This window comes from Antedon bifida, chromosome 1, assembly GCF_963402885.1.
Source record: "Antedon bifida chromosome 1, ecAntBifi1.1, whole genome shotgun sequence".
NCBI lineage: Eukaryota > Metazoa > Echinodermata > Crinoidea > Comatulida > Antedonidae > Antedon > Antedon bifida.
In genome coordinates, this window is record NC_136226.1 from 11826626 (window position 1) to 11851482 (window position 24857).

General features: G+C 31.3%; 2 protein-coding genes across 4 annotated transcripts in view; one reads left to right on the top strand and one right to left on the bottom strand.

Moving 5' to 3' along the window:
• The window catches only part of LOC144842383 (uncharacterized), a 36779-nt gene extending 21560 nt beyond the window's left edge, over positions 1 to 15219 (top strand). For 2 of the 3 annotated variants that reach the window (XM_078698834.1, XM_078698840.1), the window contains 10 exons: positions 1929 to 4103; positions 5044 to 5172; positions 5695 to 5772; positions 6067 to 6612; positions 6955 to 7116; positions 9605 to 9662; positions 12457 to 12506; positions 13216 to 13307; positions 13786 to 13802; positions 14019 to 15219. In XM_078698834.1, the coding sequence (XP_078554960.1) occupies positions 1929 to 4103; positions 5044 to 5172; positions 5695 to 5772; positions 6067 to 6612; positions 6955 to 7116; positions 9605 to 9662; positions 12457 to 12506; positions 13216 to 13281 (3264 nt within the window). In that variant the 3' untranslated portion in view covers positions 13282 to 13307; positions 13786 to 13802; positions 14019 to 15219. Of the gene's footprint in view, positions 1 to 1928; positions 4104 to 5043; positions 5173 to 5694; positions 5773 to 6066; positions 6613 to 6954; positions 7192 to 9604; positions 9663 to 12456; positions 12508 to 13215; positions 13308 to 13785; positions 13803 to 14018 lie in introns of those variants that run through there. The other variant, XR_013612118.1, reaches the window with a different exon arrangement.
• Positions 15220 to 19343: 4124 nt separating this feature from the next.
• On the bottom strand, positions 19344 to 23282 carry LOC144837039 (uncharacterized). Its single transcript, XM_078692059.1, has 10 exons — positions 23159 to 23282; positions 22975 to 23058; positions 22685 to 22795; positions 22235 to 22330; positions 21899 to 21985; positions 21534 to 21653; positions 21135 to 21251; positions 20414 to 20479; positions 19931 to 19999; positions 19344 to 19723 (listed from the first exon to the last, which is right to left on the bottom strand). The coding sequence occupies exons 1-10, from the start codon at positions 23195 to 23197 to the stop codon at positions 19655 to 19657; spliced, it is 858 nt and encodes a 285-aa protein (XP_078548185.1). The 5' UTR covers positions 23198 to 23282; the 3' UTR covers positions 19344 to 19654.
• Between the last annotated feature and the right edge of the window lie 1575 nt (positions 23283 to 24857).

Here is a 24857-nt window from a genome sequence, read left to right on the forward strand (position 1 = left end):
TGAGGCACATATTGATCAATATTTGTACTACGTATTCAAAATGAACATTACATATTACAATCATATGCTTTAGATTGAAACCTACTAATTATTGTTATTTTTATGATGAAATATGAGTTGGAGTTCAAGTATTTTGTTTGTTATTGTTTTATAACTAATATACCATCATCAAACATTATAAAGAATATTAAACTTTGATATTTGATACGGTTACTTATAGTTAATATCGAATATTTGGTATTTGATACAGTAATGTTTTTATTGTGTAATGTATATATACCATCCAAGGGATTTCGTAGAAAATGTTGAAAATTTGAATTTATTCATACACTCCATTTATTCTTCAGTAGGCCTAATCTTTATAGCACACCTGCGTGTGTTCTTGTAATCTGATTGGTTAATTTCGTATAATTTGCTGTTCAGTACTATTTATATTTAACAGAAAAGTGATATTAATGGTGATATTTAATAGTACTATTCATCTTTTGTAAACATTTTGTTTTATTTTGCCGTCAAAAAGCCACGTTTTAAAAAACCAACCTAAAGTGGCTTTCATCTCAACTAAACTACTAATCTAATTGAACAGTCTTCTTTCAACATCATGAAATATTTTCACCATTCAATTCATAAAAATTCATTATTTGTATAATAATAAATATGCATTTATTTATGTGCATTACTTATTACCACCCGTTCTTTGTCATATTTATGCAGTTTCCAGTTCTTTTTTAAAATTAGCATTTCAAAGATACTATGGTTTTTTAATGTTTTGAAAAGGGTATGATTATTTACTTTGTAAACCAAGAGTTTTTTTTACCATACTTATAAACTTTAGACATTAAAGATAAAATAAGCATCTGTCCACTATAATGGCGGTGTTTGCAAAGCTTTATTCCGCAGTGTATACAGTTAATCAGATTGCTGACAACGTCGAATGTCCCAAAGGTAATTATGTTGACGAAGAAATATAATGAGAATAAATGGGACATATGCATGTATTAAGGTTTTAGATCAGGGTATACTCAGCAGGTTGTCTTTTCACGTAACTGTAACAGGTTACGCAATGTTTCGGTGTAATTATGCATGAATTTGGAATTCTACTTTGTCTTATTTCATGATTCGTTTCGGTAGTATGCATGACAATCTATTTCAATCATGTTATTTCGTTCCTAAAGCTATATTTTTTAATAGACATTATTAACTTTATGTAGAATATATCTGGTTATCTGGTTGGAAATGTGATTTTTTTTCCTTTGAGCAAAAGGGTTCTACCTGCAGTGCCTTATACCCATTATTATCTAAAAAAACATCACATTACTAATACATTTTTTATGGTTTTTTATTCATTACTCTATAATCACAGCTATATATTCTTTCTCTCGCAATCAAATAAGTGGGCGTATTTTATGAGGTTATATAAAAATAATCAAGGTGATTGACAGCAACACAATAGATGCCCTTCAAGACATAATAATAATCATACCTAAAATTAAATATCAAATTTCTGTTATTGTCGATAAAGTTTTATATCAAGCAATTTTCATTCTCTCTGGGTTTTTATACTCATGAAGGTCTTTCACATAAGCATGACCTTTTACGCAGTTAAATGGCATGCATTGTCATTCAATTGTTTATATTTACCAAGGCACCTACCACCCCAATTATTATTATTATTATTACACATCACATCACTAATGCGTACATTTTCATGGAGTTTTCTGGGGCTGCAGATTCATAAATTATCTTTAATAACAGCAATATTTAGTTTCTCTTGGGTATTATGGTACTCTATGTCATAATAGATTTTGAAATAGGTCTTTTATATTTATTCACAATAAAGTCAACTAATATTATTCTTAGCATTATTACCAGTTCATATTGTTAATAGTGTCAATATTCTACATTCTGTACAATATTCTTCTCCACAGAATATACGACTTGATCCAAATATTTACAAGAACAACACAAGTGAAATATCTGTAGAGGTGTTTTGTGAGAAAATGCCAACATCTCCAATATCGAAAGGTATCACGCAACATGAACGCTTCTCTGCAGGTATTCAACCAGCAGTTGATCCAGCTGTAACCCACCTTAAATCTCTGTCACCAATTCCTGAGATGTCTTCACCAGAATGCACAGAGGATTCCTGTCCAAGTATGATTGAAGAAAATGAAGCAGAAGTGAAGGGCATTAGAAGGCAAAAGAGCTCCTCAAGAAGTCGTGGAATATTTGGTAAAATAAACGGTTCTCCTTTAAGACTTATAAAACGAGGTTATCCAAAATCTGTTACAGATGATATTGACATAAATATGATAGAAGAAAATGCCAAACAGTCAGATGAAGAAGCAGACATGAAGGCTAGTGATATTTTAGAAGCAAGGAGCTCTAAACAGATACGACTTGATGGTGTACATGCAGACTCTGTTGAAAGTGTTTCCGATGTAAGTCTTCCAAGCATGGATGGTACAGATGTTGACAGCTTAGAAACACAGTATTTGTCAGCTCATAGCAATCTTACCACACCTGAAATTGAGAATGATTCTCCGTCAACTCCTAGTACACCCGTACCAGGTATGCTTTCTTTGGGAAAGACTTTCAGCCAAACATTCTGGGATGATGTCAGCTTTCCACACAGTTCAAGTTCAGAAACTCTTAAGAGTGACCAAGGAGACACAAATAATGACACTCAGTTCTTTTCAACAGAGGAATTTTTAGATGAAATCAGCAACAGGTCACCTACAAACCAAACTCCTTGTTCTTCAGAAGAAGAACTATTTAAGAAGCGTTCTGATAGTAAGAACAGACAAGGAAGTGAAGATAGAACTTCACCATCATCATTTGCAAGTGCGAAAAGTTACAGTACCGAATACCATACAGCTCAATCGGAATTAGACTCTAGAGTAACGTCTCCTCAAAGTGCCAAAACCACTAGCAGCAGTGAGTATTTCACAGCATTTTCGGAGTTTTCCGAGACCAAAGAAGATGAACAGAATAATAACAGCACCAGGGATAGTGATGAAAGTCTAAGCTGTTGCTCCTCACATGAAAGTTTATCAGCTAAATCAGAAGAAATGAAAGCTAGCTTGCCACAGAAAAACACAATTGTTAAGAACATTAAAACACCCGAACAAGCAATTGCAATTTCTGGTTATGCAGAGGAATATGATGAAGATGAAGAAACTCCGAACAACTCTCCAACAAATAAGTTAATTCGTTATGACTCTCTGTCACTGGTTGTTGAAGTATCTGAAGATGATGGTGACCTACCAGACCAGCCAATTCCTGCATATCAAATGCCAAGGTTTTCTGCTGACTATGATTCTGGTCATGATAGTTACAGTAGTGAGTCTTCAGCTGATCACGGTCGAAGAAGAGCTCTAAGGCACTATTTTCAGTATGAAAGAAGACTTTCTCCTTCTTCTGAAGAAGATCCACACTCACGGCAAGCATCTTTTGACTCTGTTGACAGCTATTCACATAAAAGTACATCTCTATCATCACGGCAGGCATCAATAGAATCCACAAGAACTAGTGATGCTGGACAATCCAGAAAAAGTTCTCCAGATGTAGAACTTCCTATAAATACAGGATTTTGTTCTGATGTCAATGCACAGAGGAGAAATCCAGATGTAACTAGTGAGTCAGGTACAAGAGAAAGTGAAGCAGACCAACAATTAAACCTTAAAGAAAAAAGTGAAACCTTGAATTCAGCAGAATGTAGTGAGTCTACTCAAAATTATTCCACAGATGTATTAAATAAAATATTAGAAGATAATCATCACATGGTTGATACTTTAGAAAGCAAGGAACTACGTGAAGCAGATGTTGAGAAAGATACATGCGAAAATGGTAAATCAGATTTAAGAGATGGTCTTACACCACATGAACAATCAACTCCAGAAGAGGAAACGCTTCGAAATTTAATCAAAACTGTCCCGTCCATGAATCCTGCCGCAGCAATAATACTTCAAAGTCCACCAGAGAAGAAGAAGATGCTATCAACCAAAGCAGAACTTGACTTAACAAATCTTAGTAAAAAAGTGCTTATGAGAAGAGATGAAGTTTTAGAATCAGCAGAAGAGATGTTAACATCAGCCAATCAGGTGAGATGGAATGTTTTCTTTCTGTTTAAAATGTTTGATAGATATTTTGCATGGCGTCTTTTGTTGCTAAAATTTAGCACTATTTGTGACTTTATGCATACTGTACAGTATTTGGATTGTTTTACTACTGAACAATCTGTATAATTCAAACCTAGCATTATAGATAGTAACAGATAAAAGATGAGCAAAAATTATTTTTAAAAAGAAATTAAATATTACTGAAGAAAAATATCCAATTATGCTACCTGAAAGACAGTAAAATGATTATGTTCTTTTATTGTTTTGAGAACCCTTGTCATGTTCCTATTATTTTATTTCTTATTTATATCACAACTCAAAGAAATCTAATTGTGTGTATTTTCAAGGACTACAGTAAGAGACTTTCGTAGCATTGTTTAACTCAATATTATATTGAAATGCAGGGTTAAGTTTTTCTGTGGGATGTATGCTATACCACTTAGTGGGAACTAAACAAACACAGACCTATATTGAATTTCATTGTTAAGATCAATTTAACTTAACTTCATTACTATCCTAAAGCTAATATCATTATATTGTATTTATAAAGCATGTTGTAGAGGTCATTGTTGTAAGAAAAAATAGTTTGATGGCATGACTATGATTAATTTGTATTCAATTCAAAAGATTATTTTCATACAACATACAAACAGTAAGAAAAAAGACATATAGATTGATATGTGTATGGTCATTTTTTTAAATTCAAACAGTAAATCCTTTTATATTTTTTCTTTATGCTGTATCCTTTCTTTTCTCTTTCTCTTATTTTTTTTGAGATACATTTTTTATTTCTTGCTTATTTTATCTGTTTTGTCTTTCCATAGTTCCTTTCTTCGTTAATTTACTCCTACCACTTTCTATTTCTAATTTTATTGATTTTGAAAAAGGTAAACTTAAATGTAGAAAATATTGTTTTCTTCAGATGACAGAAATTAATGATCAGATGGAAGAGTTGGAGCAGTGTTTGTCATCTCTTGAAAAAACATTAGCTGGTGATAGTGACAGTGACAATGATGACAGTAAACACAATCGAGGGGATCTTTCACCTCAGGTAGTAAAATCATTTATATTAGTGGAATAGATAAATAGGAGAATAAAGAATATTTATGGTTAACAGAGACATCAGACATAATTATTGTCAAATCTTTCTGCTCTTATTGAAGAATAAATGCGTGAATCATCCTCTTCCTCCTTACGTTGATGCATATCACGTTGCGTTGGCCATCAATTGTGTAAGCCAACACTTCCTAATATAATGATCAGTGTATCATAATATGATTTACATTATTGGAAGAAAGTTGTATTTCCTATTTCTTTGAACAATATTTTTTCATGTCATAAAGGCTCCAACAATCCTGATATCTTGATAGTCACTTTAGTTTTTTTATTCAACTGCAATTAATCATGTGATGATCAACATCCACAGCTATGTCAATGATTCTTCCGTTATCACACAATCAAAAAGTAATTTCTAAAAATAAAGCCTTTTTAAATCAAATTTAGTAGTCTACTCGCAGGTATTTTTCATCCTTGAATTTTTCAACCAATATTTTATTATTTTTTATGTGAATAGGATCGAGTTGTTGATGATGTCCACAAGCTAGAACAAAAGCTACAAGTACATGATCATTGCCTAGGAATGGAGACTGAGGTAAATATTACATTGAGATATCTGAAAGACTAGAGAAAGTTGCCCTATTCATATGGTTGATATGCACACCGTACATGACCTCAACATTTTAAAACAGTGGAGCATTGTATATGTACACAAAAAGATTGAATTGATGTGTGATTATCTTAGGTAATCACACAAGTGTGAACTTGCCATGATACATATGTTTGCAAAGGTTTAATAATAATCTCCAAATGTTTAATATTTAAAAAAAAAGGATTTTTAAAAAGTAAAAGGTACTTTAATAATTCAAGAGCAATTTATTTTTTGTAGCAAACAGCAGCAATTGCGGTACGAATGATAACCAATACTGCCCTCAAAGTCATAGCGACAACAGAAAATGTCATTGAAACTGAGCATGCACAGATTGCATCAGTAGATGTCAATCATTCTACAACAGAATCGTCGTCATTGTCTCCGCATAACGATGGCAAGATGTTAGGTGTGCAAAAAACCAGTGTGGATAGTGTAAAAGATCTGATACCACTTACAAATGCAAATGAGATACATAATAGTATGCAAATGACCACCAATACAGGTGTGAAATCACAAATTTCAGAAAGTCATGTCTGCAACACCGATATAGTAGTAAATCCTAACGTAGAGGAGAACGGCAACTGTGTGGTTAAAGATCAGTCAGTAATCACTAATTCGTCACATTCATCAACAAACTTAACAACTTCTTCCATGAAATCAGGAGCAAGACGGAAGGATTCATTGATTGGATGTAGAAAGAAAATGAAAGGAATGTCTGAGGATGAACCAGCTGTTGAGTGTATTGATGAAGTTGCTAATGAAATTACACACCTTGAAGAGAAGGTTTATTTTTCTTTTTTTTATAATATTTCTACATATTTTAATACCAACCAGCTATGTACCACCATTTAAGAAATATGATAATCATGGCTAATTTCCAGTTTAATTATTCTTTTAGTTTTAGTAGTTTAGTATTTTCCCAGCTTTAAAGATTTATTAATCATCATATGGAATTATTATTTTAGTGTTCTTGTGGCTTTTAAATGGCAAGATTATGGGTTCAACTGAGAAATGTCATGGTTCATTTTTGCATTTAGTTTTATCAATATTGTTTCCCTTCTGTTTCGGGTAGTGGTGCTAGAGCTGACTGTAGCTTGATTTCAACATTTAAACATTGCATTGCAGGTGTATTTATCAGCTAGCCATGTCTTCTCGCTGGAGGACAAGCTCAGCAAATTGGAAAGTCAAGTTCGAGGTCTTGATATAACCGCATCAGAGGAGCTGATTGGGGGCTTAGAAGATGAACTTGCCCTTACCCTTGCCCAGGTTGCCCATAGTGAGAACCAGGTGGGCATGTGTATGCATGCTGTGCAGTATGTTGTATTTTGGTATACATAGTTGTTTCTGTTTGCTTTTTAACTGGTAATAATAATGTTTTTGTGAACGTTTTAAAAATGTATTTTATTTGAGTATAATGTTGCTGCATTTGTTACTATGACTTAAAATATACTGATATATGTATATATTATGTATAAAAACATGCAATGAGTTTTTTCTTCTTAAACTAACCCATAATATTTCATATGTTTGTACAAATGTAAACATGTATGCAATATCCTATTTTTTCTTTCTATCTTAAATATTTGTGTGTGAAATATGTGAAATGTCTAAATTCTCCACAGTTGTGCTTTTTTAAAAGTGTTTATTTTATTAGCTGTTCTTTAATGTCCAAACTTGTGTTCAACATCTTAAAATATATGTTTGTTCAGCATTCCAAAAATACCACTAGTGTCTGACATTAACGCAAACACTGCTGATGTTTTTCCAATGTACTCCAGAACAAATATTTGTTTAATGAAAATCATTATACCTAATGACCATCACATGTCTGTGTTTGAAGATTAAATGCTTTAGCAGTTTGCAATTTGTAGAAATCTTTATGTGTATAATGCTTTATAATGCTACCGTTTTATCATCTTGACAAATAGTTAGCTTTCATTATAATTCGTCAGATTACAGTAGAAAAAAAGTCATTGCTCCCTGGTGCTATATAGTTTCATTTCCAGTAATTCATAATCCATCTTATATTATCATCTATCAATTTATTGGTTTTTGTGTATATGTTACAGGCAAACATTTAAACTATACAATTACATACTTAGTAGTCAAATATTTTATCATTTTTTAGTAGATCTGTGTATTTGAAATAGGATTACTAAGATGAGGTAATGTTACAGACGAAAGCAATTACTGTGTATGACCGAGTATAATCCCATGTTCGAGTACAATACCATACATGCGTCCCACTAATAAAGGCTAAATTCAGACATAAGACTTTGGTAAATCCATCCCATAATTCGCCAAATTTCTCTATTATTTTTATAATTATACAGATGTTGCCTGCTTAGTGGGGTTTTATAACATTTGATATTGCACTGAGGAAAATTATAGTCATGATGAGAGATATAATTTCAACCATTCACATTTTTGTATTTACATAGGCTATGCAATATTGAAGAATATTGAAGAATCAATTTCACAACAACTTTAATATTGTCATCACATTTTATCATTCCTTATATAAATAATGATGCTTACTTATAATATTACTATTAGTAGTTTGTGAAAAATGTTTGCGGAAAAGCAAAGCAGGAAGGAATTAATTTAAAAAAATATTTTGTTATTGGTTTTTTTTTAAATACTGAAAACAAAAACTTATTCATATTTCATATGCAACTTCCTATCTGTCTTTCATGCTATCTGAACTAAGTCACAATGTTGCAAAGAAAGACAGTGGTCATATAACTGTGTTTATGAGAATATTAGTCTCATTTTTAATGTTCAAATAACAAAATATTCAGAAATCTTGTGTGATTTTCAGATACTTTCACACTGTTCAAAGTAGACGTCATTATAATATCGCTTCAGCGATCATCCTTCTTACCTGTATTATCTGACAACAAAAAATCTGTCTGTGACGTAAATGGTGTTTTTTCTCCTATAAAGTAATCTTGATTCATTTTTGTACGGAAATATTCTCAGGTATTTTACATATCTGAAACATCTATATGACTGAGTATAATCCGATGCTTGAGTATAATACCACTATATATATATATATATATATATATATATATGTGTGGTGTATAATATGTATATTTATGTATGTGTTTACTATAAATGTTTTGCGTTATTGGCTATGATTATTAATCACAATGCCAACATGATTTGTTTGTAGCTTTTTGCATTCTAATGTTACTGATATGTAATGTATAAATCGAATCTTTTTTTGTTTTAGTCTTGTTTTGTTGCATTGACAAATGTAAAATCAATATACAATGTGTCGTTTTTGTGTTGAGAAATTAATATTCCAAATTTATGTACATTTTGTCTTGTTGATACTTCATATCTCATTATGCTTTGTTTTAATGTTAATATGTTACAAATCAACTGTAACAAGGTTTAATGGTACATCCAGTAAAAGCTTACAATCACCCAAGCAGGCTTAAGCATATTAATCAAAACATGTTCTATGTCTTCCTTAATAGTACTGTAGTAAGTTTGTAGCAATTCTATGTTTTTGTTACTTTTGAGATATTTTTAAAGATATTGTTTTAGTACTACAGTATTTTGTTAAAATTGACTGTAGACTGCCAATGTTTTTTCCTTTTTGTGATTGGATAGGAAGGAGTAGATTTATGTCATACCAGGGAAAAGTGATGTTACAAATATAGTCACTCTTTCCTGGTCATATAATATTCCTGATACAGAAACTTTCTACTCTTTTATTTGTATAATAGTTTTTAAATATTTTAATATTGTTATTGTTTTGTAGGTGTGTTCTGCAGAGGACCGCATTGATCAGCTAAAATCAAGAACAGGCTTTGTCCAAGGTGAGAAGAAAGAGGATAAGTTTTCTAATTTCTTAACCAATGTATCTGAAGGTTTTCAGGCCTTCAGTTCGTCTACTGAGAGCACACCTGCCAACTCTGCAACTTCCAAAAGGAAGGCTTCAGATGGCATTGATACTATTGGTGAACACCACAGTTCTAAGAGTAAAGTTTCAGATGAGAGCACACCTACCAACTGTGAAATTTCCAAAAGGAGGGCTTCAGATGGCATCGATAATATTGCTGAACACCACAGTTCTAGGAGTGAATTTTCAAATAGTAAAGCAGTTTCACCGAAAGAAATTTATTGCAGTTCATTGCACGAGGATGATGTTGACGGCGAATATGCTCTAGAAAGTGATGAGGATGAGATTTTTCTGGTAGCATCTTCAAGTATACAGACTGATTTTTATCAGAAGCCTAGTTCTTATGGTACCTTCACAAGATCTATATCTCAGCCAGAAGTCGGAACCAGTGCCCGCAGGAAAGGGAATAGTTTTGATGATAAACGGTCGGTTTCTGTGACTGATGTAAGTTGGGAGATGCCTGGTATGATTAGTTTTCTGGATGATTCTAACATTGAATTCCAGCCATATTCCAGTTCTGAGGAGTTCAGTGATGACAGTCAGAGAATCAATGGTAGCAGTAACGGCAGTCAGAGAACCCATAGCACCAGTGGCAGTGATGGAAGTAATGAAGGCAATGGTGATGTTAGTCAAATGGAAAATGTTAATGGACAAAGGAATAGTTGTAGTGATGGTAATCAGGACAACAATGGCAGTCATGACAATCAGATAAATAACAGCGAGAGCAGTGGTGAGAGCCAAACTGATGTTAATAACCAACATAGAAACAATGGCAATAACCAGATGGTCTACAATGGGACAATCAATGGTGATACAATTCAGAGAGACAATGATAAAAGTGATTCTTGTCTGACCAACAATTGCAGTGATCATAACCAGAAAAATGGCAGTAGTGATGATAGTCAACTCACCATTCAAAGCAGTGTCCTTAACCAGAGTATTGGTGATCTAATATCTTTTAATGCCAATGAAGAGATCTGTGTTCCTTGTGACATTACACCATTGGACATAAAAAAAACTAAAAAGACATCTGTTGAATCTTTAGAAAGTCAAGATAGTCACACTAACAATGATGACAGTGTTCTTAGCCAACAGAGTATCGATGATCTGATATCTTTTAATGTCAATGAAGAAATCTGTGGTTTGGCCATCCCAGAAGGATCTGAAAACAGTAAGATATCTTTGGGAAATACTGTTTTTATATATTTTACATTTAATCCTTTTGTTTAACCCTAGTACACCTCTTCTTTTGGTGGTGTTCCTGCCTTTCATGTCGCCACTTATCATCATTGAAATAGACATAGTAAATCCACATTTTTGCATGTTTATTAATAAATATTTGCTACTAATATTTTGTATTCTAGCATACTAATTTAGAAGAAATCAAAATGTTGTCAATAATAAGTGTACTAAACTGATTAAGTTTATGAAGAGAGTTATATTTCTAACAAATTGATCGATTTTTACCTTGACTATTCATTTATATATAATATACACTTATACGTAAAATTATATTTTAAAAATTGTACTGTTTGTGTCTAATAACATTTGTTTGCAATTTTTGTTTCATTTTGTTGCGGTGTTGGTTTAGTAGCATACTATGGTGTTGGGTTTACACAGCAATACATTCTTCACACTAAACCACATTTACAGTACATTTACCATGTATATTTATCTGTGCTTTTACTGGTGTAGTTGTTAAGTCTTTTAAAAAAACTAATATTAAACTGCAGTTCATCATCAAATTTGAGTACTGTAATGTGACGAAGCATAGGATTCTATCCTACATGTAAGCCAGTGACAGATAATAGGGGAGACGAGGGCCTAAAATTGTGAAATAAAGTGCTGAATTTAACCTAGTGTTCTATCTATTCCCACTGCACTGTAATTTTCCGAATTTAGTGGAGCTGGGCCCCTTGGTACCGCCTATGCTTGCTGCAGTTTGAAGTCATGGTTACATTTTGCCACCAAAAGTTGTAATCTGTATCTTTTATTAACTGGCAAATTTATTAACTGGCAAATTTGGTGATAAACTGTATAGTATATTTAGGGTTACTTTTATTATTTTAGTAAAGTATGTTTGTATATAACAAGTGTATTATGTTTAATTATATAATGTATTTATTTGTATATGTAAATAAAATATTTGTAAATAAATGTAATTTAATACCTCATATAATGGCATTGTTGTAAAAACATATTTTTAATACTGTACAGACAAAATAGTAATAATATTGTAGTTTAGTAAATAAATGTTTTATATATAAATGGAGTTTTTATCTTTTTAACTTTATACTTTGCATGTATGTAGTGGGCATAGTACATAAAATAACATTCCTCTTTTCATTCCAGTAGAACACTATCAAACCTTATGTGACAAAAAAATGTGATGTGCCCATATATGAACACGACGATGTCATACTGTATTATTAACATATTTGGGCATATCACTACCATATTTAGGCACATCACACTTTTTTCGTCAAACTAGTTTGGTAGTGTAGACAGAGCTTTAAAGAGACACTTTACTTAATAGAGGTGTCCTCTGAATAGGTTGGCTGTAGTTTTATTATGTTACATATATTTCCCCTCATTTGTTTCACAGGAAAGTATCCCAATGCAGTTTTCCAAAGGGGGGATTCTACTGTATACTATTATAGCATATATTGTACAAAATTATTGTAATTGTATTTTTTTTTGTATTTTTTTAGATGTATCTTCCCTAGTATTTTCATCCGAAGGCAATTTTAATTCACAATTGGTAAGTGAATTTGTTTTGTTGAAAGATTCTTTCAGTAATTTCAAGACATATTTGTTTCAATTAGTTTTCGGTAGTTGCTTGTGTATATAAAGCTTCTGGTTTCATCATACTATATTAGAACTGAAAAATTCCTATATTTTATATATTCGTTATGTTATGTTAAATTTAAATACTCACCTGTATAAAGGTATATATAATTAGAACGTCTAAGACCATATCTCATTGCACTGTTCGGCGTAACAGCGAAACATGTTTGCAAACATTTTTTTTATCAAACTTTTATTTTAATTTGATTATGCTGTCGGAAGTTGGGCAACATTATAAGACTTAAACACTTCTGTGTCAATCAAGGACATATGAAAGTTTGAAAAGCTCTATACAAAAAATCCGTAAAAGCAGCAGCTGATATAAACTACTTAAAAATTGCAAAACGTTTGGCGTGTTTCCAAAATGTATGGAAGTGTATGCAAAACAATTTATTTCAAACTAAAAATATTTCACAGCTATAGTTATCTACTTTAGAAGCTTAAATTCCACTTTGTCTAACAGTTTTAAGGTTGCACTAAAATGAAGGTCTATATGCTATTTATATACAATCTTCTTAAATTAATTATTGGCATTGACTAAATGTTTTTCATAGTTATTTCAATTTACTACATCTTAGACTATTATAATATTCACAGACATGTAATTATCATTTTATTTTTAGGAGCAAGGACACACTGATACAAGAACAAAGACAAGTGACATTCAATTCAATTCAATTCCAAAATGATTTACCGATGAATTCATCTTACATAGGTAGACTACAATTTAAATTGTAATTATTGTATGATGAAGAAATTATCTTCAAAAACATGATATAAGAAATAAACCAAAGTCACAATAATGGGTTTGTAGTGGAATAACTTATCACAGATATACACATTTGTCTTGTGTACTATTGTACAACACAGTGATGCATTATACAGGTGTTGGTTTTTACCAATTGCATAAAATCTTTAGAACACCATTAGATCAAGTTTATTATAGACTAATCATCATTGTCATATATAATTTTTCATACTATTAAAGTAAGGTTTTTATGCTACAACCAACGTTGCAACTTTTAGTCTTTTTTAGAAACACATGGTGTACCCTAACCCTTATTTTTATTAGTGTTTATTAGTCATGTAAACATTGATACAAATATACAATATCAGCCTGTAATTATCAATTAAAATATTACTGAAAACTGTGCTTCTACTAAAATATTTTGTTCTTTTCTTTAATGCTGCAGAATCATAGTATTATTTTGTAAGTATTTGTAGCAAAATTTACCTTAATAACAATCCCTAATATGGGAACACCTTTGAGACCCAACAAAGTGTTCACTGAATAGGAGTTAACTGTCAAGTGTTAAATATATTACCCATCATTCATTTCACCAAAAAACTTTATACTGTAATAATCATTATTGTCTACAGAGTGACAATATGTTCATTTGTATTGTAATTTTTAAACTTCTTTTAGGAAACAAAACAGCATCTTGTGTAAAACAGAGACCAGATAAACTACAGATGTGTACCAACCAAGGAAATAGATTCTTGTTTCCAGAATACGTCATACAGATATTAGCTAAAGTACCAAACTGAAATCACCTTGGACATCTTTGCATATGATTATTTCACCTAAGTAGCAATCTAATTTGTTTTTACTTAACCTCTATACTGTATTTATTTTAAAATAAGAACAGTGATGAAAATGTCAATGGCTTTAGACCACTACATGTAATGTATTTCTGACAAAAGTGTATGCTTTAATATATTGTAATTCTACCCAAATCAACAGATGTGTTTTACAACCTTTATTAATTTCAATCAATGGTAAACAATACAATAACAACATAATATAATATATGATACACATATACAATAATGTACACAACACAATGCAATGATATAGTCATTTACACATAAATTTAAAATGATAGAAAATAATATAATTATTATTCATTCTTTTACAGACGTTAACTAAATATGAAAAGAAAACATTTGTTATACATCCATCAGTATTATATTGTCATTGGTACAGAAGTGTCGCTGGTGAAGTCATGTGTTCTTCATGATGTCATGCCTGCGTACTTCTTTGGTAATGATATGGAATAAATATTGTATTAATCTTGTATATGCTTAAAAGCTATTGAAATACTACCCAAATCAACATTATGGGGTTTTTTTAAATAAAAATAAGTACATATACAGTATGTACGCATAAAATACAATGTAATATTAATAATATATATATAGTCATTTACAAATAAATAAAGGAAAATAATAGACAATAATATAACTCAAATTCTGGACAATTTAGTCTGTTTTTACAGAACGAACGTATTTAGAAAAAAGAAAACATTTGTTATACATCCATCAGTATTATATTGTCATTGGTACAGAAGTGTCGCTGGTGAAGTCATGTGTTCTTCATGATGTCATGCCTGCGTACTTCTTTGGTAATAATATGGAATAAATATTGCATTAATCTTGTATATGCTTAAAAGCTATTGAAATACTACCCAAATCAACATTATGGGGTTTTTTTAATAAAAAAAAAGTACATATACAGTATGTACGCATAAAATACAATGTAATATTAATAATATATATATAGTCATTTACAAATAAATAAAAGAAAATAATAGACAATAATATAACTCAAATTCTGGACAATTTAGTCTGTTTTTACAGAACGAACGTATTTAGAAAAAAGAAAACATTTGTTATACATCCATCAGTATTTTATTGTCATTGGTGCAGAAGTGACGCTGGTGAAGTCATGTGTTCTCCATGATGTCATGCCTGCGTACTTCTTTAGTAATGATATGGAAAGAATATTACATTAACATTATCTTGTATTTTGGTTGTACACAGTATATGCAATCAGAATTGTATTATTGTATTGTACTATAAAAATTAAACTCAATGAATTTATCCGAATAGGCCAATTATGTTTTGTTAAAATATTTATAATATATAGTATGGTTTATTTCTTTATGATGCTTTTTAATAATAACAAAAAAGGTTAAATTACAAATAAGTATAAATTCTTATTACAAAATTATCATAAACAAAATTAAATTCTTATTTATAATAATGTAGAAGATTAGAATTTGTTGTATTTAAACAAAATTATTTTACATTTTTTAAAAGGGGAATACATTTACGTACATTTAATAACATCACAAAAACACATAAAAATACAATAAAAAATAAAAGTGCTAGTTTATAAACTGAGAAAACATCTTCAAAAGACCTGTTTTTTTTTTCTTCAAATTTTGAACAATTGTTTAAATTTAAATTTTATCAGGTTCTTGTATTCTTTTTTGATACCAGTGATATAAGGCAATTAGTAATAAAAAAAACAAAAGCTATTGAACAAATGTGCCCATATATGGAAATGATTATGTCATATCATATCACTACCATAATTTAGCATATCACTACCATATTTGGGCACATCATGTAGGCAGAGCTTAAGGTTGTTTTCATGTCAATTTTCCTGATGGATTTCTCTTGATTTTTGTTGCTCACTTATGAGGTGAAGCTGAACTGTTGTTCTGATGTCGTGCCTCTGCTAAGCAATAACAGTCAGTGTGTGGCCTCAGCATTATATTAATTTGAGTTATTTTTGAAGCTTTTTAAAATACATTACAGTCATTTCCATCCTCTGTCAAAAATATTTGGTCAAAAAGTACTGTTCTTTCACACACTCTATAGCTGATAATTTATACATATTTGTCTGCATTTAAAAAAGCAAAATGTGTATGTTATGCATTTATATTTATGGTATATTGATTAATCATATCATTAATATATTGGATATATGTATGTCATATATCAATATGATTGTTTATGAATACCATGATAATATTGTGCATATCATTAACTAAATATGGTGTGCTGTTTTGCAAGTCTATAACCAAATATGGTTAAATCAATTTGCATATATATATGTATGATTATAATATATTCAATACTATGATTATGTACATTTTTAATATGATTATGATTACTATACTTTAAGATATATATTGAAATGTCTCTTTGTGTTCAGAAAGTTGAATGTTTTAGTGCAATCATATCCTAAAGGCATGAAAGGTGATATAATTACCGTAATTATGATTACAGTTGTAAACCATTGTAAGTTTAGATATGATGAGAAGACATGTATTTTAAGAAACAGTAGTGTGATAGCTTGGTGGTTAACATTGATTCACGTACGTGTAAATGTATGTATGCAAGATTGGGAAAAAAACCAATCATAAATTATACCATTTTGACTGTCACTGTAGATACCAATTGTTGTAGATCATCAATTATAAGCTATATCATACAGTAAAACCTCTATTAAGGCAACACCTTCAGGACCCAACAAAGGTTCCCCTTAATCATAGGTGTGTTCACTGAATAGAGATTGATACATTATAATTTCCCTCGTAACTGTCACTTTAATAGGGGTGTCCCTGCATAGGTGTGTCCCCCCCCCCCTGAATAGGGGTTAGTTGTGTTGTCACATATAATGTTATTCGTTCATTTCATGAGCAACTGTCCCTTTAAAAGATAGATATTATAGAGAAGTATGTTTTATGTTATATATGAAATATCGATGTACTAGTATAATGTGTAATATTTAAAGTTGTATTTTTCTGCATGTAAATACACTTGTAAATCCTCTGTTACTGTATATATCATACATGTAGAATAAAATATGTATACTTGCTGTGTAATAACATGTATATTTAATAGATTAAAATGTATTATAACAATATTATAATTAATATAATTTACTTCATTGTAGTATATGTATTATTGTCTATGAAATTTTAACAAAATATATATATATATATAGATGTATTAAAATTATTGAATGGTGCTTTATAGTTATTTTAAACGGCAAATTTCCAAAGATAATGTAAATTTGAATAATAATGTTTGAGTTGGCAAAAATTAAATTAGGTTATTATAGTAATACTAGGGAAGAGTGAAATTACAATAGTAATACTACTATAAGCTAACATGGCCGCTCACAGGTAAACCACATACAAAGAAACACTATATATAAACTATTGGGAGTTGGATAAAAAATTAAAAATCATATATGTTACTATTTATTTAAAATGTAAGAAAAAATGCTGTTTAAATAAAATTATACTATTCATATAAAAAGTAATCAGAAATACCTTAGACCTATGGAACCCATTTATAAAGAATTAGTAGTTGTTTCTTTCATAATTTGTTTACAATTTTTCTTTTGTTCAATAATTGTTTTCCATTTTTAAGATTTTGTCCACTGTTTTTATATATATTTTACCTTGATTTGAGCAGTATCAATGCAGTTTAAATTTTTTTTTTTATTCGTTTAATATTATGTACTTTGAAATATGCATGCTGACGTCATTTAGGGTTCACTTCAGTTCAAAAATATTATTTTTAATATTATTTATTCTTTATAGATCTACAGTATAAAGTAATGAGGCACGATTTGATAAAGACAAGCTTGTTGATATAAATCATACTTAAGTATATGGAAACGTTTTTAAAAATGTTTGAAAAGTAGTAGTATTTTTTTTTCTCTCGATGTTTTCTCATATACGGTTTGGTGCATTATGCGTTTTTAAAACAAACTCACCTGCTTCCCTCATGAAATGAAAATGTTGTCAGAGGTCAATATTCATTAAATTTAATTAAAATAGGAAAACAATATTTGTTATACTCTTCGTAAATTGTTAGTGATTTTATTGAATATATAAAAACGAACGGACATGATCAAGTGTGTTAAGACGACAATTCACCTGTTTGTGAATATGTGTTTATTAATTTCTTTATAAAAGACGTTATATAAACGTTGTGAATATAAATATCTTTGTTTAACTGTGTATAAACACGAAGAAACTATTAAATATCAAATTCAGTTGGCTACTTCCAGTGACGGATCCAAGATTGTTCACTTAGACCACTGGAACGAGGTCATATTTCCCCAACACAGTGATACACGATGGGTATTCCAGTGGAGTTATCTCCCTTTCCCGTAAAGTTGAAAATCAAAGTATTAGTAGTGGTTGTAATCAATGTAATATAAATAGATATTGCTTGTAGATACTATCCTTAAATTATGGAACTAAACTTGTCAGTACCTGCCGCCTATTTTGGGATTGTCTGCCCTAGAGGTTAAGATATATACACATGATGTTTAAAATGTCACAATTTTATTTATTATAGTCTATGCATTATTATTGGTTTATTTTATAGTTCTTAAATAAACCGAGTTTGATTTACAATTGCTTAGTTGGTATTTTCTTTGTTGTAACGTTTATTTGACCCATGTTAATGATTATGATCATGTTTAATTATGATTTGTCCATCATTCTTAATGATATTAATATTACGACAACATATACTCTTGTTTAACATTTGCCGGTTTACTGAAAATGACATCAACTTTAGTTCCGTACCTTTCGGTCCTGAACAAATTAATTGGCGCTGTTAGTACACAGTGTGTTGCATCAAAACGTCATCATCTTTGTCAATTATGTCACAATTTATCTTGGTCATTATCATCATTATTATCACCATGGTCGTTATCAATATTTGTGATATTATTTACCGTACACTCCTGAACAAATTCATTCCGATGGCGATGCTAGTACAAAGTGTTGCATCACAACGTCTTCGTCTCTGTCAATTATGTCACAATTCATCATGGTCATTTCATTATTATCACCATGGTCGTTATCATCATATTTGTGACATAGAGGCCTATATTATTTACAAAGCAGATCCATTTATATACATCAATTGCTTAAATAAAGTTTAATATACATTCTCTAATAACATAGTGCACACTTTATAATATTACAATACCAAATATGGGGAGTGAATCGATTGTTAAACAAAAATGGTACGTTTTTTAAAGGAGTACTTTCAACTCGTGTCAAAGTGACGAAAGGCTTGTGATTAAGATGGTTTATCTGTCCGTGTGTATTTTTTATACGAACTGTACGATTCCCCAGTACAGATCGTCGTATTCTATATTAATAATTATATATAAGGCATCTTTGCCTCATCTGTTTTTAACTTCTCGATATGGCCTCCTCTTGTTATAGTTTGTCTTCATAAAATAACGCATGTTCCACTTTTGTTTGTCCTTCGGTTTTTGTTATCTTTTACTTCAGCAGTTTCCTAAAAAAGAAAGTAAAAATAGGCTAAATTAAAATTTATTATCATGCTCTAATTGTTTTAATAGCTGTCCTCATTTAAACAGTTGATAAGGAACATGTGTTCTGTATTCAATACTATTGTTTGTAGAATTGAATTTTCCAATCGAATTCTTACTTGTTATGCAAATGTAATTTATCCTGTCTTAGTTAGGCTATAATTACAACTTACCGCCACCTCGAAGTCTTCGTCTTCACAGTCCATCAGATCACCTCCCTGTTGGGCTTCCTCTGCAGCGGTCTGTAGAAACCAGGTTGTATACTTCAATCAATACTTAGTAATTATTACTGCATTTTTATATAAATAATTATTATGTCGAGTATTTCATCTAGTGTTCTTACAATTCGTTGTTATAATACGTGGTTTAAAGTTAGATTTGCAATCGGAATTTAACGTAACATAAATGGCGTCTACATAACAATTATTAAGCAAACTTATTCCGAATTTATTTACTCTCATGATCGTTACTGGGTTTTTATCGTCGATAATTTCTATCTCTCTCCCTCCCCACGTTACACATTTCTATTAAACTATTTCGTTTCACAGTTTTAATGATATTTTGTTCAATATAGGTCTGACTGTTGTCACCTTAGATAATTAATTTCAGATAAAACTACGATGTTAATTATTTAATAATAAATAACAAATTTTCACCTCGATTGTCCCTACTGTGTTTCCGTTCGGATCTGTTTCTTCTTTTGCATCTTTAGTCTTGTGATCCTATTAAATGATGATATTCAATATTAATAATAGTTTAAAAAATGCATTTTAAAGGCCAACCCAGACAGGCCCGACGAATCGTCTCGTCGGGAGAAAATTAAACATGTTTAAGGTTCTCGCGACGACGACCTAAAAACTACGCCCGACGCTATCTCAAGACGACTCGTCTCGTCAGGATTCAACTCACCAGACAGCACCGATGAGTCAAGACGTTTCGTCGGTCCTCGTCGTACGACGCTGTATGAGTTGGCCTTACGACAACGTTTCGGAAGACGCAGACCGAAAAATAGAAAAGGCTCGACTTTTGTGACATAAACTGTGACGTTAAACTAAACAAACTATTAAAGCTTGGTTCCCACTAGCGACGTAAGAAAATGCCCTTCCAATACAGTAATTGTGTTTTCCCCCGCCTGCGTGAAATCAAACATGCGATGTTTGCAGCACTGTTGCGTCGTGATTACGTAATACAGCACTTTGCGTCAATACGTCGTAGCGTTGCGTTACGTTGCGTCGCTAGTGGGAACCACGCTTTAATAGTTTGTTTGGTTTAACGTCACAGTTTATATGTCACAAAAGTCGGGCCTTTTCTTTTTCGGTCTGCGTCTTCCACAGGACACTTTCACATCACTTTTTCAAGGTTACATGGTGTTATTACCTCTTTTTGCTTCTTTAATGTATCGTCAATCAGTTGTGTGATTTCATTCAGGTCCTTCTTAATAGATAAAGTACGAGCCGTTTCATTTACTGGGTCACCTCCTAACTTGTCTTCACACTATAAAAGAGATGACGATATTTACACCATGTTATATTATACGATTGTAAACACTGGCTGTCGTTGAATTACACCTATCGATTGGACCATATTAAAAACGTTACCCGTATATCAGAAATTGAGAAAATAAATATAAATAGATACGTATCCATGGATATGATGCACACCGTGTATTCATAGTTGGCTTTAGGCTTTTAGTATCTAATTGATTTACGGATAGGTAACTTGATGAGAACAATTATTATCAACATTTTGTTGTGAGTGTTGTAAACGTTTTCCAACCTGAATGGTATAAGTAAGATCCGCTTCCTTCTCAATCAGGAATCTAGCAACATTTATGGAACCATAACAAATGGCCATCATTACAAGACTTGCGTTTGGAAAGTCTGGTTGGTCGGGATCCTAGAAAAATAAATTAAATCACGTCATGAATTAAGATTGATTCATTAACTATAGCAATTTAAAATAACTTTATTTATAGTGTAATGTTACGTAACGTACCACAGTGATTTACCGTACGTAAAAATAACAATTCTACAATTCTACCACTAAATTAACGATTAAAAATTGAATTTAAAATGTCAATTCCTAGGTTGCGCACTAGTAACATGAGCGTGCGTTTGCTTGGGCCTTGTTAATTTACTAACCATGAGCTTGACGTTGATATTTGCACCTTTATTAACTGCTACTTCTGCGTTTTCCACAATGTCACTTTTCGCAGCTGCTATAAGCTCCTAAAAAGTAAACACATAAATATGTGAATATACTGGATTATATCGCATATAATAATATGAATGGAATGATACGATACGGACAAATAGATGAGTGAATTAATGGATAAACAATGGGTTGTTAAATGAATCAATGTAGAGATAAATGTAAACAGCTTAAGCAGAATACAATTGTGAAAGTGTAGTTCTGTGGATCTATGACATTAACATAACAGTGGCAGAAGTTGGATAGACTAAGGCAAAATGACGTACTTCGTTTGCAGACTGTTTGGTCTCAATGAGATCTGCTAATGAATCCATTTCTTTTTCTTTGGCAAGTTGGACCACGGTTCTCCCCGTCTTATCAATCTGTTGAAACAAATGTAATAGACACAAACTTATTTTCATTCCAAGTCTACATGGTGTAGGTCAATCATCGACAAACGTGTTGTTAAAACCTGCAATGGCGTGACGTAACACGATATTTAACCTTAAGTATGATATTATTGGGCCTGAACCTTAGTATAGCATATCCAAAAAACTATGTTTTGCGATCACTTATTGTATACTGTGTTAAATTCTAATTTTGAATTTGGTTTCGGGGCGTCAAGCACTTTGCATTCCAAAGCCTAAAAAATAATGTATTATTATGTTATTAATATATTATTGCCTATTGGAAGAGTTCTGTAAATAGGTAAATGTTTAACTGTGTGTAATACGTACAGTTACGCAGCATGTCAGGTCTGCTCCCCTGTCGACCAGCATCCGTGCAATCTCTTCATTCTTATTTTCAATGGCTAGCATAAGCAGAGTTTTCTTGCTTAAGTACCCACCCTGATGAAACAATACAGTTATTCATTTAGTGACATATTTTGATACAGCGGTCTACATATTATGTCATCACAAGGCATTTACTGGACGGAAACACCACTGCTATTTTAATTCCAGCACAATTATAATGACGAGGACTTTTATTTTATGAATATCAGAAACAATCGATATTCGTAACCTACCTGACTTTCATCTACATCGGCACCTTCATCTAGGTATTTTTCAGTATTGGATTTGTCTCCTTTAACAACAGAGTCGATAACATCCTACACAACATAAATGTGATTTAAAGTTAATGACAGGTTTACCTGAATCGCATTCTTCTTGTTTACAAAAATAGATATTTAGGATTTTAACATACAGTACCTCTCTGAGCCTCTGTTTGACGCTCCAGTTACCAGACATCTTTAGATTAACATCGGCGTAAGTCTTCACAACTAAAAGAATTAGAATTGAAAAGTCATCTCATGATATAAAAAAACATGTACATGCCAGAGAATATGACGTTCGATTGTCAGAAACTGTGACATCTATTTGTTATTTCCAAATTTAATCTGTCTGACGTCATTCAATATTCTCATTTATTATAGTAGTCGATGAAGTCTGTGTTCAGTGTGTATTTTAAATGCATTGACATTCGATTCAAACTACTTAAATGAAGTGATTGACAATTCAATGCAATTATATTAGAAGTTTGCGCGATAGCAAGCCAAATAAACCGATTGTGAAGGATAAATTTTAACTGTGATAAATTCAAGTTGTAGGCCTACCGTATGGAAATTGATTTAAATTCGATTTGAATTAGGTGATTGACATCGATAGAAATATAGATACGTATTTGCGATATAATGCACGCCTAATAAAGCAACTATGAACTAATTTATTTAAATAAATTGAATACTTCAACAAGTATGATCAGGTATCAGATGTGCTTCATAACGATGCGATGTTTATTTTTCAAATCTCATGACTACAATTTGAACAATGACCTACCGACCTATTGTTAATGCATGGGGTAACATGGTTAAAGCATGGAGATTATTTCTCCATGGTTATAAAGTTATATAATACTATGATGTATACCACACATACAATATATTTCACTAGCGTACTTCTGTAGGCTAAGCTGTTACCTAAAAAATTCGTTATTCACTATATATAATACATATATGTCCTGTAATATTGAACTTAGAATTCCTGGAAATAGACAATATAAGAAGTTGTTTGACACGTTTTGAAGCGATGTATTAAACCAAAAGTGTTTATAGTAACCCTGGCCACAACATAACGCTTGAATAAGCTTTGTACAAAGATTGGTCGATTGACTAAACACGTACTGTACTTGTAAACACAATAAGATTTAAAGTCATTATGACGTCATTAATACCCTGCTTGCAGGACTGAGTCAATATTTTTTAAGTGCTTGTAAATTTTGAAGGCGGTATAAATTTTAGACTCACGTCACATAGTTGGTTTGTTTGCTTTTCTATCTAGCCTAGTCTAGATTTTATAATGCTTTAACATTAGGGCGGCTTATTCATTGATTCGATACATCCACCAGCAGATAATTGATTCAAATAATTTTGTTTTACTTAATAATCTTAGTTCGTTTTGTTTTAATAGGACGATAGACGTAATACCTCCTACCTTTCCTCCTTGATCCAACAACCACCACCACAACCTACAATCGGTCAAGGTACGTTTGACCCGATTTCAACGATGATCATAATTATCGCTTATCTCGTATTTACTTTATACCAAATAATAATAGCAATATGATTTTCCTAGTTTAAAATAGCTTTACTGATTCACGTGTATCCATATTTATTGTTATTTTATATGCAACTAACACCCGGAAAACCCAATATAAAGTTAAAACAATATAAGTAGTAGTAGTAGGAGTATTTTGCATATTATTCGCACAAATTTGTTAATAAAGAGACATATAAGATCAGAATAGTTCGCCCAAATCATTGCTTTGTTCTGGGTCTGCTTTTCACAGATGAATTTGGAAAACAAACAATTAAAAACAATATTGAAACTGTTCGTGAAAATTAAGGTAACG